Source organism: Typha latifolia, chromosome 4 (assembly GCF_019914945.1).
Source record: "Typha latifolia isolate L0001 chromosome 4, TyphaL0001v2, whole genome shotgun sequence".
Taxonomy (NCBI): domain Eukaryota; kingdom Viridiplantae; phylum Streptophyta; class Magnoliopsida; order Poales; family Typhaceae; genus Typha; species Typha latifolia.
Window position 1 is genome coordinate 1,909,665 of NC_133089.1, and position 21,605 is coordinate 1,931,269.

General features: G+C 37.2%; 3 protein-coding genes across 3 annotated transcripts; 2 read left to right on the top strand and 1 right to left on the bottom strand.

Annotated features, from left to right (window-relative positions):
• The first annotated feature begins 236 nt into the window (after positions 1–236).
• On the top strand, positions 237–2,559 carry LOC140785661 (cytochrome b-c1 complex subunit 8-like). The gene is made up of 3 exons (XM_073133618.1): positions 237–305; positions 585–963; positions 2,297–2,559. Exons 2-3 carry the CDS (start codon positions 794–796, stop codon positions 2,343–2,345), a joined length of 219 nt encoding a protein of 72 aa, XP_072989719.1. The 5' UTR covers positions 237–305; positions 585–793; the 3' UTR covers positions 2,346–2,559.
• Positions 2,560–3,256: 697 nt separating this feature from the next.
• On the bottom strand, positions 3,257–14,637 carry LOC140785660 (uncharacterized). Its single transcript, XM_073133617.1, has 9 exons — positions 10,099–14,637; positions 8,631–8,754; positions 7,649–7,731; positions 6,915–7,156; positions 6,754–6,840; positions 6,020–6,119; positions 5,343–5,538; positions 4,865–5,210; positions 3,257–4,746 (listed from the first exon to the last, which is right to left on the bottom strand). The coding sequence occupies exons 1-9, from the start codon at positions 13,720–13,722 to the stop codon at positions 4,359–4,361; spliced, it is 5,190 nt and encodes a 1,729-aa protein (XP_072989718.1). The 5' UTR covers positions 13,723–14,637; the 3' UTR covers positions 3,257–4,358.
• A 999-nt stretch (positions 14,638–15,636) lies between these two features.
• LOC140786297 (MYB-like transcription factor 4) lies at positions 15,637–16,788 on the top strand. Its single transcript, XM_073134609.1, has 3 exons — positions 15,637–15,845; positions 15,955–16,084; positions 16,176–16,788. Exons 1-3 carry the CDS (start codon positions 15,713–15,715, stop codon positions 16,585–16,587), a joined length of 675 nt encoding a protein of 224 aa, XP_072990710.1. The 5' UTR covers positions 15,637–15,712; the 3' UTR covers positions 16,588–16,788.
• Positions 16,789–21,605: the final 4,817 nt, after the last annotated feature.

Genomic DNA, 21,605 nt, shown 5'->3' on the forward strand with positions numbered 1-21,605 from the left:
TCTCTGCAATCTCATGGATCGTATTGAAATAGCTATGTGGCAATTGTCAGAAGCGGCTTCTGCCAGTCTACATCTTGTTGGTTTCAATGATCCTTTGTAATTCTCTGTTAGCTAAATTGTGATTTGTTCATGGCAACTTGATATGTGTCTTTGGCTAGCTGTGAATTGGTAGCTTCAGTCAATTCAACATCCAGATGGCTACTTATTTCTGAAACCATTGTTGGCGGTGAAGAATAATATGTTGGGGATGCTATTATAATTCAAATTTGCTATATAATAACAGCAAATGTAATTTTAGTCCTGAGGTAAACCAATGGTTCTCCTTATCTTTCAGTTAGATTTATCAAACCAAAACTGCATAGTTCTTCGTTCCTCAATCCGATCACTATATGATACTGGATCATAGTAGACGTAGATCATAATTTAGCCTAGATTTTGTATCATGATCTGAAAATTATTATCTACATGTGGATTAATAGACGACTTTAATCAAACACACCTGTGACTTCTGAGTGAGGTGTGGTCAAGTATATGGAAAAGATTTACTCTCCCTAATAATTGGGCTTTTCCTCGTTCAAATACAGGCTTTACTTCAAGATGGGCTTAACTCTACTCAAAGCAAGTAAGACTAGAACAACGATAGCATATCGTGTTCCGAAGGCGCAGCATAAAGGAACCCCAGCTTTATTCTAGAGAAGCCCTCAGACCCGAAAGATTAGCTAGGGCTCGGAGAGTAGTACGCGATCGGGAGAAGAGGGGAAGAGGCAGAGAGAGATCTTCGTCGCGATCAGAGATGGGGAAGACTCCGGTGCGGATGAAGGCGGTGGTGTACGCTCTGTCGCCGTTCCAGCAGAAAGTGATGCCGGGGTTGTGGAAGGACTTCACCACCAAGATCCACCACAAGGTCTCCGAGAACTGGCTCTCGGCAACACTCTTGCTCACCCCCCTCGTCGGGACCTACTCGTAAGTCTTCGATCCCTTCGTTTCTAGGGTTAGATTAGATCGAAAAAGATCCCTCCTTTTTTTTTCTTTGTCGATTTGGATTCAATTAGGGTTCTCAAAATCCTATTTTGACGGGAGAGTATAAGTTTTGTTACTTGATCGTCTTCGTATTGGGATTAGGGTGAAGAAGTTTTTATAGGCTAAGTTTGTTAGATCTTTCGTCCTTTTTTGCTCCGTAAAATTGTTTGACAAAATTGGGCACTTGGCGAACTGATGTCTAATTGTGATTAAGAATCAGATAAGAGAAAGTAAAACTTGCTGAAAGCCTCTATGTTGACTCGATTCCCATCTAGTCTCGTGGGAACAAGAAGCATTTCCCGTGTTCTCCATGATTTACTTATAGCTTTCCTCCCCGTGACAGTCTTGTTCTTTTGCACCAATTGTTCATCACTACCACGACGACTTCCTCATTTTCTCTACTGGTCTAATCTGGAAGGTTAGCAATTCATGCAGGTGCCTGTTATTATATGAAACTAATGTTCCTTATTCTGTTATGGGATTTCAAGTTTTATTTAGAGCAAGATTTTTTTAATTAAAATCTTGGTCTTACTATAGGTAAATTGTAGTCTTTCCATGTTACAATGAATGCTTTATGGTTCTTTAGGCAACTATAGATTATGGTCTATAATCAGATATGGATTTTGTTTTATCTAATAATTATGTATGGATATTTTTCTCTTCCATTCTCCTCCTAATATTCACCATTCTTGTACAAATAGAAATGGTTCTAATTCTTAATTTAAAGTCTGAGAACTGAGAAGTGTTATACTGGTAAAGTCTTGAGAACTGAGAAGTTTTATACTGGTCCATTGTTGTTCTAACCTCAGTCATGTTAATTGCTGGTGTCTGGGGCTGTGTGGGTTGGTCAGGTGTGTTGGGCTATTTCTATCTGGCCTTGAAGACTGGAAAGTGGATAAAATTTGTCTAGTTTGTCAAATGGTCCATTGGTGTCATACAAACAAACGGAATTCACTGAAAAAAATATATACCTAAAAACCTTATTTAGGTTTGGACTGGAGTTCGCCAATTTAGCTTTTGGTCCTGTCTCCTCTTTTCGGATTGCTTTTAGCATGAACTGGTTTTATTACTACTAGTACAGTCTCTCAGCAACTTGCTCATGTGAACTGAACCTGTATAATGGACTGAACTTTTAGGTTCTGTGAGTATTTTTGTTATTTACCTTCTTTTTCTTCTTCTTTTCAATTAATTTTGCCTCGAAAATAAAAGTTTGCTAATGGTGATTTTGTTCATGCATTCGAATCCTCATATCTTATATTCTTATATTCTGATGCAGTTACGTGCAATACTACAAGGAGAACGAGAAGCTGGCGCATAGGTACTGAGAGGTCAAGGTGCTTCTAGGGACAACCAGATAAAAGATTTGATCAGTCATATCTTGCAGTATCTCAAAATGTAACCTTTTAGGTGCTATTGTGATGCTGTTCTTTTTTTTTCATCTGTATGTTTTGTCAATTGAACTTTTTTTGTTAGCCGTGCAGACATTTGCAGAGTCACTCAAAGGTGCTTGAAATAAATTTCATAGACTGGTTCTTGTTAGTTTCTCATGTTTCGGTTGTGGGGGGCTATTTTTCTTTCAAGATGGGACAAGAAATCTGATACCTAATAAGGCAACTTATGTTGATGACCGTTGGCATTACTTGGCTGCGTTGTTTTTCCATTACTTATGAGCTTTGGTTCTATTGGTTGTTAACTGCTGGCTACCTTTCTGGATTAGGGTTTCCATCTTATATGAACTTCATGGACTGCGTCATTGTTATATGGACTTGATGTTAAATTGCTTGATAGCTTTGTATAGGAGAAGCAAATTCCTCTCGAATTGGAGGTGGGGGATTATTTTATTTGCCGATTGCAATGACTTTTGGCTTTGTTAACGAAATGCCTCAACATACTTGAGCATATTATAGATGAGTTTAGGGAATTGCTAGTATTTGATGTTGAAGATATATGTACTAGGATTTAACATTAGAACAAAGTTGTATATCATTTGATATTTGAAGCTTGTGGGAAGTAACCACGGGAATAGATAGTATGAAGGCTGCTAACAAAGTAGAAGGCAGGCAAAGACAATAATGATGCAATCAAAAGTCAAGGAAAGTTTAGGTAGATTTGAGTAAAGTCAACACATTTTGTCATTCACAATCAGGAACAGACGACTGGGAATGTTATCATAGAAAATTGATTGAAGAATTGTTAAAAACAATAGTCTACTAAAAATGTAAAAGTTAAAAAGTAGTTACAGAATAAATAAGATATAACGGACACTATCAGAGGAGGGAATTGTACATCAGATTCTTGTTAATAAATAATTTGAACATAGATGACCTCGCTAGTACATCTATCATGAGCTTGAAGCACAAAATGAAATGATACATTCATCAAAATATTCTTGCCACTCAAGTGTTCCTTCAGTCAAGTAGTATCGTCAGCTCAAACTCAGTCTGCTTAGTATTACAAACTAGTCAGAACTTCTTTACTCCCCATTTCCTTTTCAAATATCAGGGAGTATGGATACAGATAACATCTTGCCATTCTCCAAGAGAATTGGATACAACTCACCAGAACTGCTCTGGCTAATAGTCCAACAGCTGTTGCAATATGATGCTCGAGGTTGCAACAACAATAAAGGATGTGATTAATGACACAAAGAAACCAATATTACACCCATCTTGATTTGGCACTTAGTTTATTCTTCTGGGCTTAGGCCTCTCACAGGTGATACTTTCTGTCATCCGTTGATATACTCTTGGGAAAACATCGCTCCAAAAATTATACAATTCTGTGACGAACATAGGGAAAAGTAGGAAAATGCCTCTTGGGACAAATATTATCTCTCCATTCCTAAATGAGATGCTAAATGCTGTTGAACTCTCATCCGGCTTTTCCCAGTAATTGAATAGTCAAGTCAGCAGCCAAAATCCAAAATTGCATATGCATATAGTGCCTCTTCTGACAAGATCTTGATTGGAGGGAATTTCAGAAGATGAATGCAGACATGTTAGGTAGATCAACACTTGGATTATATCAACCTTGCAAATCATAATCCTGCCACTGCTAAAGAACTCGAGGGATTATCCTGAGATGAATTCTTCAACAAGGAATGATCAGCAGTATTGATTTCCAAACTGCTGTGTCTTCAAATAAAAAGCTTCAGCTCTCTCCGCCACTTTCTGGTTAGTCATTCATATAGTACCGCAGGTATTCTACCTTTGCCCTTCGCAAGTGTGAATGGAACAATAAGCTGTCACCAAATTTGTCAGAAGGAATCCAACTCTTGCAGGATATTGAGAGTCCGACATAATAGTTTCTTCCCAGGAAATGTATATGTAAAGAAGATATTAATCTTCCATTTTCCCAGTGGAGCAAACCTCGGCAACATGGTGCCACCCCACAGAACCACATAGTTCATCTTTGACAGCGCTGGAGGAATCACAGACATGAAGATTGTTGCTGTTTAACTGTTCCAACTCCATGTCATCTGACTTTACTGCCCAATGCTGGCCTTCTATTCCATCAGATAAAAGCTTATCATTTTGTAAATTGGGACCATTACAATAGCTCCCAGTATTGATTTTGCCTCCTTCAGAAACCTTAGAAGAATCTTGAAAGTTTTTAGTGTTCAATTCACCTCCATCAAAATGTAGGATCTCATCATTGTCAATGACATCTTTAGCACCAGTATCAGATAGTACTCTGATATTTTGACATGTTTCCACTTTTAACCCCCTGAAAATGGAATAGGTTACCGAAGACCCAGTATTACTTGGAAGTTTATCAAAGGCTGCATAGCAAGTAAGGATAAATGGAACTTGAATATAAAGATGAAGAAACGTAGAGAACTTACATCTGAGTAGAAAGAGCCTGTTTTATTGAACAAGATCGATTGAACTCATTGAAGCTGCAAGTTTCTATCCTTCTGATTGAGGATTCCTCAGCATTTCTGAAAAAACCACGTTCACTACAATTCGATTGTACAAGATCACTTCCACGGGATGATAGCTGCAAATTCTCAGGTTGACCATCGACTGAAATTTCTTCTGATGTCATGCTTGTTGGGAGCAAAGATTCTGTATCTGTATCAATTCTCCCAATGTTAGTAGCCCTTGGCCCAGATCTGGCGCATTCATTTTCATCAGACTTCTTAGGATTTTGACAATGATATTCTCTTACACCCAAGTCTGTTTTACCCCCTGCAGAATTGGAAAAAGGTTTATGGCAGTTGCATAATTTTACATGAAGCTACTTGAATAGAAAGCACAAAAACAAAATTGGAAGTTGGAAAATAACATCAAAAGTCAAGAGTTCAGCAGACGTAAAGCCACCTGATTCTGCAGCTACATTTTCATCCAATCTCTTTGTCAGCATCTGCGCCCCTGGAAACAACATCAAATTGACATGGTTTAGCTGCTGCTTCTCATCATCTTCGATTGGTTTAAACCCAAATCCGGATGTCCATGTGTTGACCAAATCTGGAATTGCCGATAATACCAGTATCTCGACATGAAAGGCTCTCAGCATCTATTTCCACACAAAAAAGATGCACAATAAGTCTACACAAAAGGATATAAGGAAAATGGTAATCATTTCATTTTATTAACGGCCGGTGATCTATAGATATTTGATATTGGAAAAAAAAGCAGGACTCACAGTAGATATTATAAACCAAATCAGTAGTACATCATATTTGTGCATGAATAAAATGATATCTTCTATTGGCCTTCTAAGCAGACCTCGTGCTCCCCTTACCTAATTCCTCTTAAGTGTTGGAAAGAGTGTTTGTTAAGACTTAGGAAGTCACTTAGAAGCAGAATACTTAATAGGATTTCTCAAAACCAATAAAAGGATCTGGTAGACCTTCTAAATTGAGGTGCCTCTGTTAGCTATAAAGTAAAGTAGGCAATTTAAAAAGTCAAGGTGAACACAGATTTAATCAGCAAGCTAAGAAGTGAACCCTCTTCTTTCATTTTGATGGAGAACTTCTGTAAAAGCATAAAAGTACCTCTTCAATTGCATACATCAATCGTCTACACATTCCTTGGCGACGATGCTCAGTGCAAGTAGCAATAAAAGGCAACTCAGCAACTCTGACTCCATGCACCCTGCACAAGAAAGGAAAAAGAAAAAACAAAAGAAGGAAAAGGTCAGGGATAGTTCAAGCAAATAATATATATCAAGATCCACGTATAGATAGCTGGCTACCTACAATTGCAAGTTATAATATAGTGCATGCATTTTGCTACGATTGTAGGAGAAAGAGTTTGTGAGAATACATACTCTGCGTTGGTAATTGGTTAGAGAGAGAAGAATGAGAACTAGAAAGTGCATAAAAAGGTCCTATTTCTTTTATTGGATGTCATGGTCCAAAGTGATCATCACATCGCCACAAATGCAACATCTCAACTATCTATACATAAAGTCACATCTATCACTTTGAATAATATAGGATCCAGTACTAACCCACCACTTAACTCTTTTATGTCCAGCCACTAAACAAACATCAGATAGATTACTATTGAAAAATCTAAAGTCATAAGCATTTCTACACTTCACGAGAAGCACCTTTTTCAGAACACTTGGAAATGCTTGCATGAAGCATTGCGATTACACACACACACATGGAAATAATTGTACAAATTTTATTTTAGTTTTCATAAGAAATTATCACAAAAATAATTTTTTATTTATTTTGTGTTAAGAACTCATCCTAGCATAGTAGCATATCAAAATATTTACCTGATGGATGCCACAGATATAATTTCGTCACCCTTCTCCAAGATTATAGTATAAAATCCTTGATAATTTAAGCGAACAAAATTAGACCTGGATTAAAAAATTCAAAATCAGTGGAAGGACAGCATTAGTGGAAAATCACGAACAAAAAGCAGGGAACTAACCCCCAGTTGTACAAGACATGTGGTATCATGTCTATGCCGGTTCTTGTATCCACCATTCGCACAAAGCATTCCTCCATAATAGTTAGAGCTATTGCTAATTTCGTGTTGCATTCTGCCATTAGTGCAATTTTCTGTGCACTCAGAACTTTTTCTTCCTCATGATTGCACCTCAAAATAGTCCAGGAATATCCATCTGTGAGAAAGTTTGCTACTCCAACACGAGAACGCAGACCTAAGTACACCTGTTATCAACGGTAAAGGAAGTTGCTTCATGGGAAACCAAGATCTGTAACTAGCAATCACAGATGATGATATTATGGTTGATATCCCATACTATGCAACTGTGAAGCTAATACTGCTTTTTGGCTTCTGAACTCCAATTGAACTTTCCTAATATCCTACAATAGCATACATCAAGGGCATGTCTAAAAGGTCATTTGTGCTTCTTAATTTTTAGCGTCATTGTTTTCTATCCAGATACTTGTTAAGATAGGAAGATTTAAAATTAATGCAAATCTCCATTACACATGTTTTGGCTCATCCACATATCCACATTGACCACCCATTATGAGCAAATCTAAGGTTAAAGAAGTTAAAAGAATATTAAGCATATAATTCAAAATTTATCAGTGATAATTACAAATGAATAATTTCTTCCTCAACAAAATCTAGATCCTTCACCAGTAATAATCACAAACAGATATCTTTCAAAAGAAAGAAGAATATAATCTTACCTCTTGACAGTTTCTCCCGCAAAACCACGTCTCAGAGCCCACATCTCCATTGCACATCTCTTCTGTAATGCAAGTGTCATGGTCTAGCAAAAACAAACGAGAAATTAAAAGATTTCAAATGAACTTTATTGGCTGAGATTATTATGAGTCTGTAGAGCAGTGTTAGAAAATAACTGATAACTTAAATCCAGATAAGATTAGAACTGTATTAGGCATCTTGCAAAAATGTGATTCCAGTATATGATAATTTCATAATTTCAGACGAAGATGATATCAAGCAAGATAGAAGAAATGAAGAGTGTGATGCTGTGACACATTATTCCTATTGTTTCCTAGCATCACAACTTAAATTAAGAGATTTTACTCAAAATGTGGAGGCAGAGAGGTAGTAGAAGTTACATTTATGCTCAAATCCGAATATACTAAAGATAATAATATTGAGATACAGAAAATGGGAGCAAATGAAAAAGAAATCAAGGGTAGTAGGAGACATTTATGTTCACACTGAGTGTTTGAAAGCAATGGAGTGGCAATGAAGAGTATGGACTTTGCAAACACATTATTCCTATATGTTGATTCACCAAGAATGGTGGTTTTTATAATTTTATATTCTAACACGCCTCCTCATCTATGAGCTCGAGACATTTTGATAGGCCCAATAAATGAACTTGGTAGAGGTTTTAATATTTTAAACAATGGATAGGTCAAGCAGGATTTCAAGTTGGGATCTCATATGAGGTTAACACACCAAATTACTCTAAAAGTTTTAAGGTGTTAGAGGATGATGACTTTTATAAATTATAGCTTTATATTTCTAACACTGTTGATTTTCTAACATCATGGTTTACACTAAGAAATTCCACCCAAAATATGGAGACGGAGAGGACTAACTACTAAAAACCCAGATACAATAAAAGTTATACTATTGAAATATAGAAAAACGGGAGCAAATAAAGAATAGAGTAAGGGTTGTGGAAGTTACATTTATGTTCACACTGTGAGCATTTTAAAATAACTAAAGAGCTTGAAGCCTCTTTCACACTGATGGCATCTCCACAGCTCTGACAGATGCAGTTATCACAGTACCAACTACCTTCTGGAAGCTCCTGTACAGAACAGGGAGAAATGTTCAACTTTCTAACACTTCTAATATATTATTACACACAAATGTCAGATAAGTTTTAAACTTCTAAAATAAATAAGCAATTAAAAAAATAGAATAGGAGCATTCCATGTGCTAACCAGCATTCATAAAGAATAGTGTACATTTAGCAAATATACTTGAACTACTAGAGAATAAACCTTTTGACAAAAAGACCAACTTAATTAAAGCAAATTAATTGCAAACATCACAATGGTCATAAAAATAAACACTTATTAATAAAATAAATAAAAAGAGATTCAAAAGTAATGAAGCCTCAGTGATCTGCATAAACATGCATGAATTCTGAATATGAAAGTTAAAATTGTCGCAGCATACCATAGAGAAGCTCAGACCTCAAGCATAGATGATATCATACATCCAAATATCCCATTAACAAAGATGCACAGTATGAAGGCAGTTTAGCTAAGGTCCTAAGTTGGTGCTTTGATGCCTGTATAATTAGCAGTCTCACACTAAGAATATGTTTCCCCCCCCCCCTAAGAAGTCCACTTCTTTGGTATGATCTAATGCAACATATGGATAATAACTTCTAAACTTTTTATGTAGACCAGACCTTCAGAATCCAAAGGGTTCAACTATGAATACCTATCACCTAAAGATCATATTGATACGCAAACTATAAAACTTCAATTCTAGCAGGAAAAGGAGGGAAACATACACTATATTTGAAGTATGGCCACATTAAAGTGACATCCTGTGTGTAAATGACTAAACTCTCTAGCTTATACCTAATTTATATTGTAACATTCCTGACTTTTTAGCATCATATATGTACAGGTCTCTAATCTTAAAAACTTACGGAAGGCATAAGTCTTGTAATAGTAAAGTTTTTCAATATGATTGCTCCTTTTAAGCAGGATTAAATGTTGCAACCTCGCAAGACCATAAGATAAAACAAGGTTAGATTCTAACTAGCTACACAACCTAATTGGATCCCCCTAAAGTCGCAGTTTCACCACAGTGAGCTCAACAGAATAGTAATATCTGATTCAGTAGAAATAAAATAGAACTGATCATTCCCTGGTATATAGCATGACAAAAATATATAAACTTTTCTCGCTTGACTAGCTAAGTGCATGTATAATAGCATAACTACATATAAAAAACACTAATCTTGATATTCCTTTAATTTTCCACTAAGCAAAAGATTATGTAAGAGACAACTAGGATTATGTAGCGTCACAATGAGGCTCAACTTTTAAGTAGTCTGATTGTTGGAACTCCTATGGAAAGATCACTTAAGAAAATATGAACGTCATGATGAATGCACAAGCAAAGCAGATACCTGTGTGGACAAGCATGCCTGATGATACGTAGATGGGCAGTTATCACAGCATATTAACTCACCACCGTCACCACAAAGTCCACAAGTATCATCATTTTGATCCATCCCTTCCGTTTCCACAACTCGCGTGTTAGTTTTTCTCGCCCTGTATTCAGCAGTCCAAGCCTCCAGCTGACATAGGGTGTATGATTTACCAGACTGCAGAAAGAGATTGAATGAGGACTTTTGGAGCTTCGGACCTGCATGAGCTTTAAAATCCGGGACAGATAGGATCTGTGTGCAGCAATTACAAAGAATTCCGTCCTTCGTAACCCATCCATCCTTGACCACTTCATCATTCTTCAGATTCCTATATTGCACAACATCTTTTGTAGATACAACACCACTAGCAATCAACCACCGCAGCACAGTTCTTCTTCCTAAAAGTAATAGTTTTGCATCAACAGAGTTTTTCCCACCTATTCCAGGATGCTGCAATATCAACTTACAAACACCTTTTTGACTTTTAAGCTTTCTTAATGATTTACATTCTGATGATCCTATACTTGAAGTGAATTTACTGCATGAGCTAAAATCTTTATTTTTAATGATACCAGTGATCAAAAGGTCATCATCATTGATATGCAATCCACGTGGTCGCTTTCGTCCGTTTTCCTTCCAACCTTTAGCTTTCTTTGGCTTGCCAACCTTTTTGGTGTTTTGCACTTCAGGAGGGGCATCATCATTAAGAACCAACTCACCGGCGACAGCATTGCACTTACAATCCGAGTCCATAGTGATGTAGCTATCATCTGAAACAAGTGATTCTTCAAAATCACTTTCTCTAGACTTGTCCTTTGAAAATGTCAACCTTTTCTGGGATTTGCTGACAGACATGGACTTTATTATAGTTGATTTTCTGTCTGTTGTAATTTTTTGATCCCTGACTTCATTCAACATACTATCTCGTTCTTCGGCCTCTAAAATCTTGTCTTGGCTAAAGATGTCCATTTCCTCTTTACCGTGCTGCCTAGCTGCTTTAGTTTCTGATTTCAGATATTTCTTTGGCATCTTTACTGTTGAACAAACTTCTACTCCCAAGGAGGAGGTATGCAAAATTTTATCTTTTGATAAATTTGGAGCTTCGTATTTCTCAAGACACTTCGGTTTCTTTTGAGATTTAGAGATTGATTCCAATTTTGTCATCTCGAACTTCTCCTGGTGGCACGCAAGTCCAAGATGGTCATCAGTCTGCTCATTTATTTTGAAATCAGATAATGTTATGCAGTTTCTGCCGCAAACACAATTTAATCCAGTTGCTTCAATTTCTGATATTCTTTTGGACTTCTTACGTGCCTTTTTGATAGCACTATTTACTGGCTTTGCTGCAGAAGATTTTGCTAGTTCATTTTTCCTAGCATCAAAGCCATCCAAACCAAAAATGAAAGGCCCCTCACTAAGCTTTTCTTTATGCACCACAAAATTCATTCTTGACTGGGTGTGAACTTTAGGAGTGGTAGATGTAGTCTCATTAGTAAGAAAATCTTCTACAAAGCCATCATCCCTGGAGCAAGGACAAGCTGCCAGATGCTTGTGGGATAAGTTATGATTTAAGCCTTCTTCCAAGACACTTGACTCCCGTCTCATCGCCAAAAGAACTGAAGCATCTTCAGTCCCATTTTTCCTGCCTGTACAATGACCCACCCTGCAACTGCTTCCATCAGAAAGAGGGCAACTAATGTAGGAAGCTTTCTTATGAACAAACTCAGCTTTCTTTTCAGGCAAAAGTGTAATCTTCTGCTCACTATCTTGATTAGAGTACAAAGTATCACTAAAACAAACTTGGAGAGGACTTGAGTGTAGAGATGACACAGCTGGATCAAGAGCATGATTAGAAAAAGCATTCATATCACTTTCTGCATTTGTGGAGTCCGCAACTTTCAGTTCAGAAGGAAATTCGCTGGCCGACACATTTGTTCTTTTGTGTTCATATGCTGACGCATTGTAATTCATGTCATGCAAGCACTTGGCATTATAGAATTTCTTTCCTGTGTGCCCTGCCATGCTTTTGAGGCTTATTTTTTGTCTCTCTCCACAGCAACAAAGCTTCTGCTTTACATGTCTATATCGACGTCTGCTATGCAAATCATCACAGTGTTGTAAAGCTTGCAAGCCAACAGAACCTTCAAACTCTCCAGCTTTGCAGTTCAGTTCTTGAATCATCTCAGGTGGGTTCCTGGGCCCATGTGGGTTGGATGGCCCAAGGTAATTACAAGTTCTATCCAAAACTTTATTTTTCAAGATCATATCCTTTTTCCCACCGAGAACAAATGTCTCGCTATTGATAGCTTTGAGAGTCTTTCTTTCCCGCAGAACACTAATTTTCTTATTAATGCAAACTACAGCCATAAAAGGATCCAGAAGTTGCCACCGCTCCCAAAGAGAAATAGAGATTTCTGGTTTATGCATCTCCTTCTCAATGTATGCAAGCGTATCTGCAAGATCATTCCAAAATATATCAATATCTGCCCACTCTCTTCCCTTTTCATCCCGTTCCGAATTCAACGAACTGGCATATAATCTCTGGCCACATGACTTCCAAGCATGAGAGAGTGATTTAAGAACAAGCCTTTTTTCAGGTGCTGTGAAATATGATGCCAGTTTAGCCCTGTCACTCCTTACACGAGGATCAATTTTCCACCCTGCATCCTTAAGAAGGTCATGTGCATGTGCACGTAGGTGATCAGGAAGTACCCTATTTAAAGCTTTTGAAGAAACACCAATTGTGTCAGACTTTTTCATACTATAATGTTGTGCACTTTGCTTCATGCTTACAGCAGATGCATGCATATCTATTGGAGCAGCAGGTGTACCAGCTAACAATTGCCCAGAGCAAAAACTTTTGTGGGAAACAGGAGACATGGCAGATTTAGTTTCAGCAATTCTCTTATCATAATCCATTCCTTGCCTTTGCGATTTAACATCTAAAGACATGGCATCATCAGTTTCACAGATACCACCTATTTCTCCTTGTCCATTAAAAATATCATAGTTAGATAAGATGATCTGGCCACAGTCTTCAACTATATGATATGGTACTTGTTGGGGGACATGAGAAGGATCATGCATGAGGACACCTGAATTATTTGTCGACATATCCAGGTTGACTAAACCATAATTTGAATCAAGAAAACAATTGCTATGTTCCTCATTCTTGTAATTTAACTGACTAAGAGATGATATCTTCATCTGCTTCATATTTGCATTTTGAGCATCTGATCCAGCCCAAGAGGAAGAGCTTTCCAGAAGGCACTCGGATCCATTTTGTTCCCTAGGACTCATATTAGGAAGCCAAGAATCTCCACCGCAGTTACTAGAAAGAATTGGATTTCCACAATTCAAATTGACTAATGCGTCTGAATGGATGTTGTCATCAGATTGCAATGTCATGGCCCCTGAAACACTGTTACCATAGTTCCCTCCTTTGGCATTATTTCCATAGAAAACCTCCATAAATATTTCATGCTCCGCCCTTGATCCCTCATATCCATCTTCAGCCATACCCATAATTTCATCCCCAAACAACATTCTCACTGTTGGGTCCTTCTCGAGACCTTGTTCATCCTTCAAGTTCTCTTCTACCATCTTTAAGAGGGAGGGGGAGGGGGGGAAAGAAACCTTTGGCAACTACTACTAGAAATACCTCAAACCCTAATAATAGAGATTCACCATCATATGTCAAACTATTGTAAAAATGGGACAAAGCCGAAACAAGAAGCCTAGAACTCCTAAGCTGAGCCAAAAGAAAGAAACCGTGATACTAAGAAAGAACAGAAAAGGATCAGATCTTTCTACCCACAAAAACCTAGAATTTCCAATTCAACCGAAAATTAGCCAAGAACTACCCAATGTCCAAAAGGAAAGCCCTAAAACATCAGCCAACCTTTGCCCTGCTAGGGAAAACCCTAATCTCCAACGGGAATTCCATATCGATCCACCTTACAAGGGTGTTAAAACGAAACTCTAGGCCCCTAAAGAGGAAGTCCAAGAACATCCCTCAAAAGCATCAAAATGCAAGATAAGGGCACAAAAATCACTACTATATTCTGGTTCTTGTTCGCTCCAAACCCTAATCTTTGGTCTACCCACAAACCCGCAGGGACCCAAACTTGAACAAATCCCCCTCCGAGCTCAGAAAAATCCCAACTTTAGATGAAAAGAACCGTTACAGATCCAAGAATCAAAGCAAATGCGCGAAGAAAACCGAAGATACGGGGCCAAAGGAACTCATCTTTCAAACCACGGCAAAGATCCGAGTCTCCCTCCCCTCCGCCTCCACCACACTTCGCCCCTTTCGCTCTCGCGCCCGCACAGATGCTACAAGATAGGAGATTGTTTCGGGTTTTGGCACAAACGAAGCAGAGAAAGGTGACACCTTGCGCCTCCTTTTAACCCTTTCACACCTATATGGGCTTGAAGCCCAAGGTGGCGGCGAGTTGCTACTCTTTTCGTTAACAAAGAAAACATTTTTAAGCTACTGAGCAAGGGATCAGAGATGGAGACGAGTGAGACTAGTAAAGACTGATGTGTGAGCGAAGCATTAAAAAGCTTTCCCTTTTTTTTAACCTTTCAAAAAGAATGGGTAAGTAGTAAATTTAATTGTTCTTCCATATTTATGGGATACTTAAATTCGTCTTCTATAAATAAGCTCTTCTTTTCTCTTGCAAGAGAAACAAACTTATTCAACTCTACCATAGTAACACTACCGGTTAACTGTACTTTACTCCTTTATAATTAATCTCAATTTTATAAAGTTTTTGTTTTTTTTATTGTTATCTTCTTTTATTGTATTTGGTCAGATTTAAAGATCAAATCTGAAGGTTCTAATTAGTGACAAAGTTATAGGTATAGAGAGACTTTTCAATGCATCTAGATAATATTAGTAGTATTTTAGATGATAAATTAACAAAAATATACATATATTTATTATATTTAAATTTTAATTCGTATTATTTTAAAATTTATTATCTAGTGAGAATCTATTCAACTATTAGTGTCATCAAATACGATAAAAAAAATAATTATTGCACTTTAGTCGATATCATTATAGTTTAAAAAAAAATAGTTATACTTTAGTTAATATCATTAAAGGACTAAGTCCTTGAGTTAAAAATGCACAAGAATTTTGTAAAATTAAGCCACACTAAAATACAATTTATTCTAAGATTAATCTTCCCTTTCCCAGTAAAGCTAATTGACTAACAACAATTGAGACAATGGAACAGCCCTACTAAAAGTAAAGCCAATATACCATCCATCACACTCATGTACGCAGTATCGGAATTTTCTCTGCGTGTATTATATTTAGTCCGCTAGTCACTCATTTAAAAGAATATATTCTTTTTACATTCAGATATATCTCTTTTTTTTTTTGCATCTACTAGCCAGTCAAAACAACTCGGTCAAAATGAACAAAGTGGAACAAGTCAACCTCCTCTCATCAACTCTTCTCTCTCTTTCTCTCTGTATATATACATCTACCGGTACTCCTACCTCCAAATCCACCCACAAAAGAAGAGAACAAGAGTGACAAATAATTTAAGACAACCCATCTCCTTCTCTTCCATTAATTACCATGGGCAGGTCTCCTTGCTGCGAGAGGGCTCACACCAACAAAGGTGCATGGACTAAGGAAGAGGACCAGCTCCTTACCTCTTACATCAGAGCCCATGGAGAAGGGAACTGGCGTTCGCTACCCAGAGCTGCAGGTCCGTCTTAACCATTACCAAACTTACCTTTCTTCCGTAGAGTGCGTTTATAATTATGAATTTATATAAGACCATAGAGAACGTGATTAAGATACAATTTTTATGATAGGCCTTCTCCGTTGCGGCAAGAGCTGCCGGCTGCGCTGGATAAACTACCTCCGGCCTGGCCTCAAGCGAGGCAACTTCACCGACGAGGAGGATGAGCTCATCATCAAACTCCAAGCCATTCTTGGAAACAGGTATGCATATAGACCAGTACCCTCTCTTGCTACCGACCGTCAAATTTATGATTATTTTCCATTTATGCGTGTGCTCTTTAAATGGTGGCAGATGGTCTCGCATAGCCGCCGAGTTACCGGGCCGGACCGATAATGAGATCAAGAATTATTGGAACACACACATCAGACGCAAGCTCGTTTGTCGTAGGTTTGACCCACAATTCAATGCGACATCTCAGAGTCATGTAACCTTCGTGCACTCGCCGGATTCAGTCGGTGGCGGCCATGTCAGAAGTAGCAGTAGCAGTAGCAGTAGCACCACGGGCGAGGAGCGATGCCCGGACCTCAACCTCGACGTGTCGATAAACTTTCCTTCTCCAAGAACATCGCCGGCGGCGCTGAGTCATAACACCGCAGCCATTTGCCTGTGCTACCATCTCTGGTTCCAGAGAAATGAGCCTTGCAGCTGCCTAATTAGTATTCCTCACGGTAGCAGCCTTGGAACAACAGAGTGCATAAGTTAGATTGTGATATATTGATCAGTGCTACTACTACGAAATTTTGTATATTTGTGTATGTGATTAAATTGTTTGATGGGAGGTAATGTGATCCATAATCTCGAGAACAAAGGTGAGAGCTAGCTGTAACGTGGAGCGGTGGTTAGGGGAGGTTGTGGGTTTGGTGTAATATGTGGTTATGTCTTAATGGATTTGTTTCAATCTTTTATCAAAGCTAACTATTTTGTTAGGTTAGTTAATGAATTAATAATATTCTTTTTATCAAATGGAATTATAAATAGAAACGTGCACACAACTTTTAAAAAATAATATAATAATAACCCACAATTACTATTTTACTCCTATATTAGACAACATTTAATTACAAATCACTTTAGCTACAGTTGAGATTTTCTCTCTTCACTATCTCTTCTATTAAATATCGATTATCTCAGCTACAGTTTTTTATTATTTTAAACATCTCACATTTTTTTTTAACTAGTAAATTATGCAAAAATAAAGATAAAATATATTTTTAGATAAACACTATTTACTATTATTTTTTAACATATAGTCATTTCGCACACCAGTTCTAATATAATTACCTTATTTTAATACCAACTTTGTATCATATCAAATATAATTATTACACATTATACTAGTATTGAAATAAATATTACAATAACTTATATTAGTATTAGCCATCTTCTCCTAGTATTAAAAATTAAAATACTTATGTTTATTCCATCCTTATTATACAAGTGAGCGAGAGCTTAGCTTTGCCACATTCATCCAAGGAAACTTCAATTCCACTCGAGAAGGTTTCTAACATGGAAGTTCCTTGCGAATCTTCTCACAAATGGTTGGCTGTACATGTCAAAGATGCAATACCTACATGTATCAATATGACTTAGAGATTAATTTAAGTCAAGAAACAAATAAATAAATAAATAATAATAATAATCCAAACTTCTCATCTAGAACTAGGCAAAGATTTCCTCCCATTAAACTCCGGGTTATCCCCACTAGTAATTCAAGGTTGGGGTCCATTCAAACACTTGACTTTCTCTCCAATAGAGTAGTTTCTTCCACTGCTTGGATTGAAAGAATTAGCACGAAAACAAAGGTTGGTAGCTTTTTTCTATATGACAATGGCATCACTAACTACTTCTCTCTCTCTCTCTCTCTCTCTCTATATATATATATATATATATATATATATTCTCTCAACCTGAATTCAGTACTCATTGAGAATTTTTTAAATTAGGCCAAAGAGATCATCATTAAAACCTTGAGAATCTATTAAGTAAGACCATGGAATGGCAGTGAACCTATTTTAGAGAGATTATTAATATTGGCATGCAAGGACTTCCACTATTTTATAGGTGATAAAATTAGACCACTTTTGAAAGGCCATCTTCTACCTAATGCTCTGTTTCTTCTATAAATTAATGATCTCTGCTACATGCGAACAAATAAAGAAGTTACTCTCTAAGGAGTTTAGTAAGTTAAGAGTATTTTATTCTCCTGAGGTAATAATCAAATAAAATTATCAAATTAAATATCTTCTTCTTCTCCTTATACAACTTGTCATCCAGATCGTGCACATATCTTTTGAAGACAAAGATGATCTCCCACCGTGGTGTTTCCCTGGTCCAGCCCATGGGCTCTTAGTTGACTTCAGCTCTGAAGCTATCAATGATTGAGTAGTGGAGAATATATTAGCGTGAATATTTTGACCAAAGTTCACAATCTTCTCCTCTCCTAAGTCTTACCCAAGACTAAGAACTTATAATTATGTCTGCATGCAAACTTAACTGTTGTTATTTTATTTCTATCAGAAGTCCAAAATATATAAGCTAGACCAATAGAAGAAGAAGAAGCAGCAGTCAGTCAGATTATGCGGTTAGAACGTCCAAAGTAATCAAATAACCCGCGTATTTGTTGAACAATACTATTATATTGATCACCATTGACAGACTCATTCATATTCCAGGCCAGGAGACAAAACTTAACTATATTAAAATGAGGCCATAGATCTGCATATCTTTCTCGTACTAGTTCTTATCCTTCTCTCCAGTTCCTCCTCCTCCTCCTCCTCCTCCTCCTCCTCCTGAGGCATTTGCATCATCACATCCCTTCTTGGAGGGCTTCGCCTCGGCGACTCCTCGAGCTTGGGCGAATAGCTCGACAGGCTCGGACACGGCTATCTCGCCGGCTTCCAATGGCGTGCCATGCTTGTACCCGACTCTTAGCATCTCATCCTCCGATAGCTTAGCTTGGGCTGTTCCATACTTTATCTCTTCCTTGCTATGTGCCATTAATTCCTCTCCTCTCCATCGAGTAAGGTGACGCTGCCGGTTATTATAGTAGAGGTGAAGCAGCAAAGCCTTTTGTTGCCACGTAGTTGGGTTTCTTCTCCACGTGTCATCCCCTCCAACAAAATCCCATTTGGGCCCTTATTTGGGCTAAAGTCTCTTATTACAGAGTGCTACTAAAATGGGCTTCATGGGCTGAACTGAAGAGATTCACCCAAACACAAATTTTATTTACAAAAAATATACCACACATCCAATTTAAGATAACATTATGCTTATCAAAGTTTTATCGTTAATAGTCAAACAAGAAACTTAGCTGAATCAATTTGCATGTTTCTTAGAAGTACATCCAAATTAATAAGCTGCAGCATTCTTATTGATCCAATTACCTAGAAACGATCGCGAATCACGATGGACGATTTCTGATGAGCAGTTTTGTCCCCAAACAGGCTTCTATCTTGTCATCTTCTATCTTCTTCGCATTTGTCTCGCTGCTTCCCGAGTGGATTAGGCTGCAGAGGTTCAAGGAGAACAGCGTCATGCCTCTCCGGAGGTTGCCACGTGCCAACGCAGCAAGCTCGCCCTTCCACGCTAATTACATACAGCTCGAACCCTCTATTTTTTTTTTTAATTTTTTACGGGGTGCTTTTTGTAAAAGATTGCGTATGAATAAATTAAAGGCAATGCAACTCCTCTCACAAAGAGACAAGAGAACCGGAGTTGAATCGCTAGTCTTCTCGACCTTTTTGATGATCGTTGTGGTGATCCAAAGTGTATGGGGAATAGACTGAAACAACCAAGATAAAAAGAGTGTCAATTTGAACATTATTAAAAAAAAAAATATATATATATATATATATATAGGCCCTCCTTTAATTTTATGCGAAAAATTTGCCGAGTTTTTTTTTTTTTTTCTTTTTTCCTTCGTTTGAATTAGTTGCACGTGGCTGGGCCACGGGCTATGGCCCACATGGTTCTATTAGCCCATTTCCCACTACCACCAACCTCAATCATTCAAATCCTCATTAGCATATATATATATATATATATATATATATATATATATATATATATATATGTGTGTGTGTGTGTGTGGAGAGAGGTACACCGTACAATTGCACGAGAAGCATCTGATTGCTTGTTCTCGGGATTTTGTCAGAGGAACGGCGAGGATCATCCAAAGATTCAAAGTATTTTTTGACCAAAATGAGTCTTTACTTTATCGAAGCAAACTCAGGTCAATCCCCGCATCATTATTGGCCTACAGAATTGTTTAACTATTTAATAGTTTATATTATCAGTAAAATACTGAAGTAATCAGCGATTTCAGTATTATGAAAAATGCTAAACATTTCATCATTTTATTAAAATAAATATTTTACTCTAACCGAGTTTTTTATGTATACACTTTTTAACTGTTCAGCAATCTTTCGAATATTTACGATATAAACATTCAGTTTAGTACTAATTTTTATGAGTAGATAAAATTATTAATTTTTTTTTAAGAAAGCTTATTTTGATTAACAACTAGATTTAAAGAAAAAAAAAAGTATATTAGGATGGCAGGGGATAGTTTTGGAACGGAGATGAATGGCGTCAACGAAAGATTAGATAAAAAGGAAGTTGGTGCGTAACAGAGTGGTAGCAGCCATGAGACGACGAAACTTTAGTCACATCTGGAAAATAGAAATAGAAATAATAATGATTAATTATTTATATGCACATTGCTATACTAGGATTGATTGTTATTTTTAAATAAAATATTATATTTATAAAGTGGAGGGGGGCTTAATGTATTTATTTATGTACCATAAAACTTCTATCTCCAATGCAATCTCTCTTGAAATAGATTTATAAGTAGATAAGCTATCTGGTAATTAGAGTCTCGTGCACTTAAACGCGTCTATCAAACAATCATCTTTGGCCACGTTTAACAGGTTAAGTTTATTCTCCTTTGACTATGAATTAGATAATTAGTCCATTAATACATTGCCATTGCCCTTTTCTAGGTAAGATTAAAGTTTCGGATCACTGTGCAGTGACATGAGTACGATTCTAGTCCAAGATATTAACTTCATCTGCCTAAACTCATGTGTATATGAGTCTGGTCCTAATAGTAACATCAATCAGTCAAAATCCACCAACAACCGGCCCTTTTTCTTTCGTTTTCTCTGCCGTTCGTTCATGTGATGCAAGCTGCAAATTACTAAGGGTAAATGATAACTTAAATTACTATGATATTAATTATCTTATTGTTAAAGTAATTATAACTTTTCTACGGATAATTTTAAGATAATTAAAAGGCCAAACAACACTATATAAAGTATGAAGACTTGAGAGTGAACTTGTCTGTTTCCTCCTCGCTGTAGGACTAATGTATCTATCTCTTAACAAATAATATAAATCACTAATGCTCTCTTGCTGGTGTGCTATAATAAAGTCCAGAAAAGCATAGGCAAAGGGCATCCTTTTGAACAACAAGGAGATTCTAAAATCTTCTCACTGAGACATCCTAGCAGAAATTCAAACACTTTGGCATCATCGCAGAGACGACCCACCTTTGTCAGAAGATTTGAGCTGCAAAGAAAGGCTAAAAGCTTAAGCCCTTTGAATCTTTAGGCGAAGCCCACAGCAGAAATAGAATCAAATTTAATGAGAGGAAGAGAGTTGTGTTTACCTTTGCAGCCTTGCAGGGAATGCTGTACTTCCTTGTTGGGGGGGGGGGGT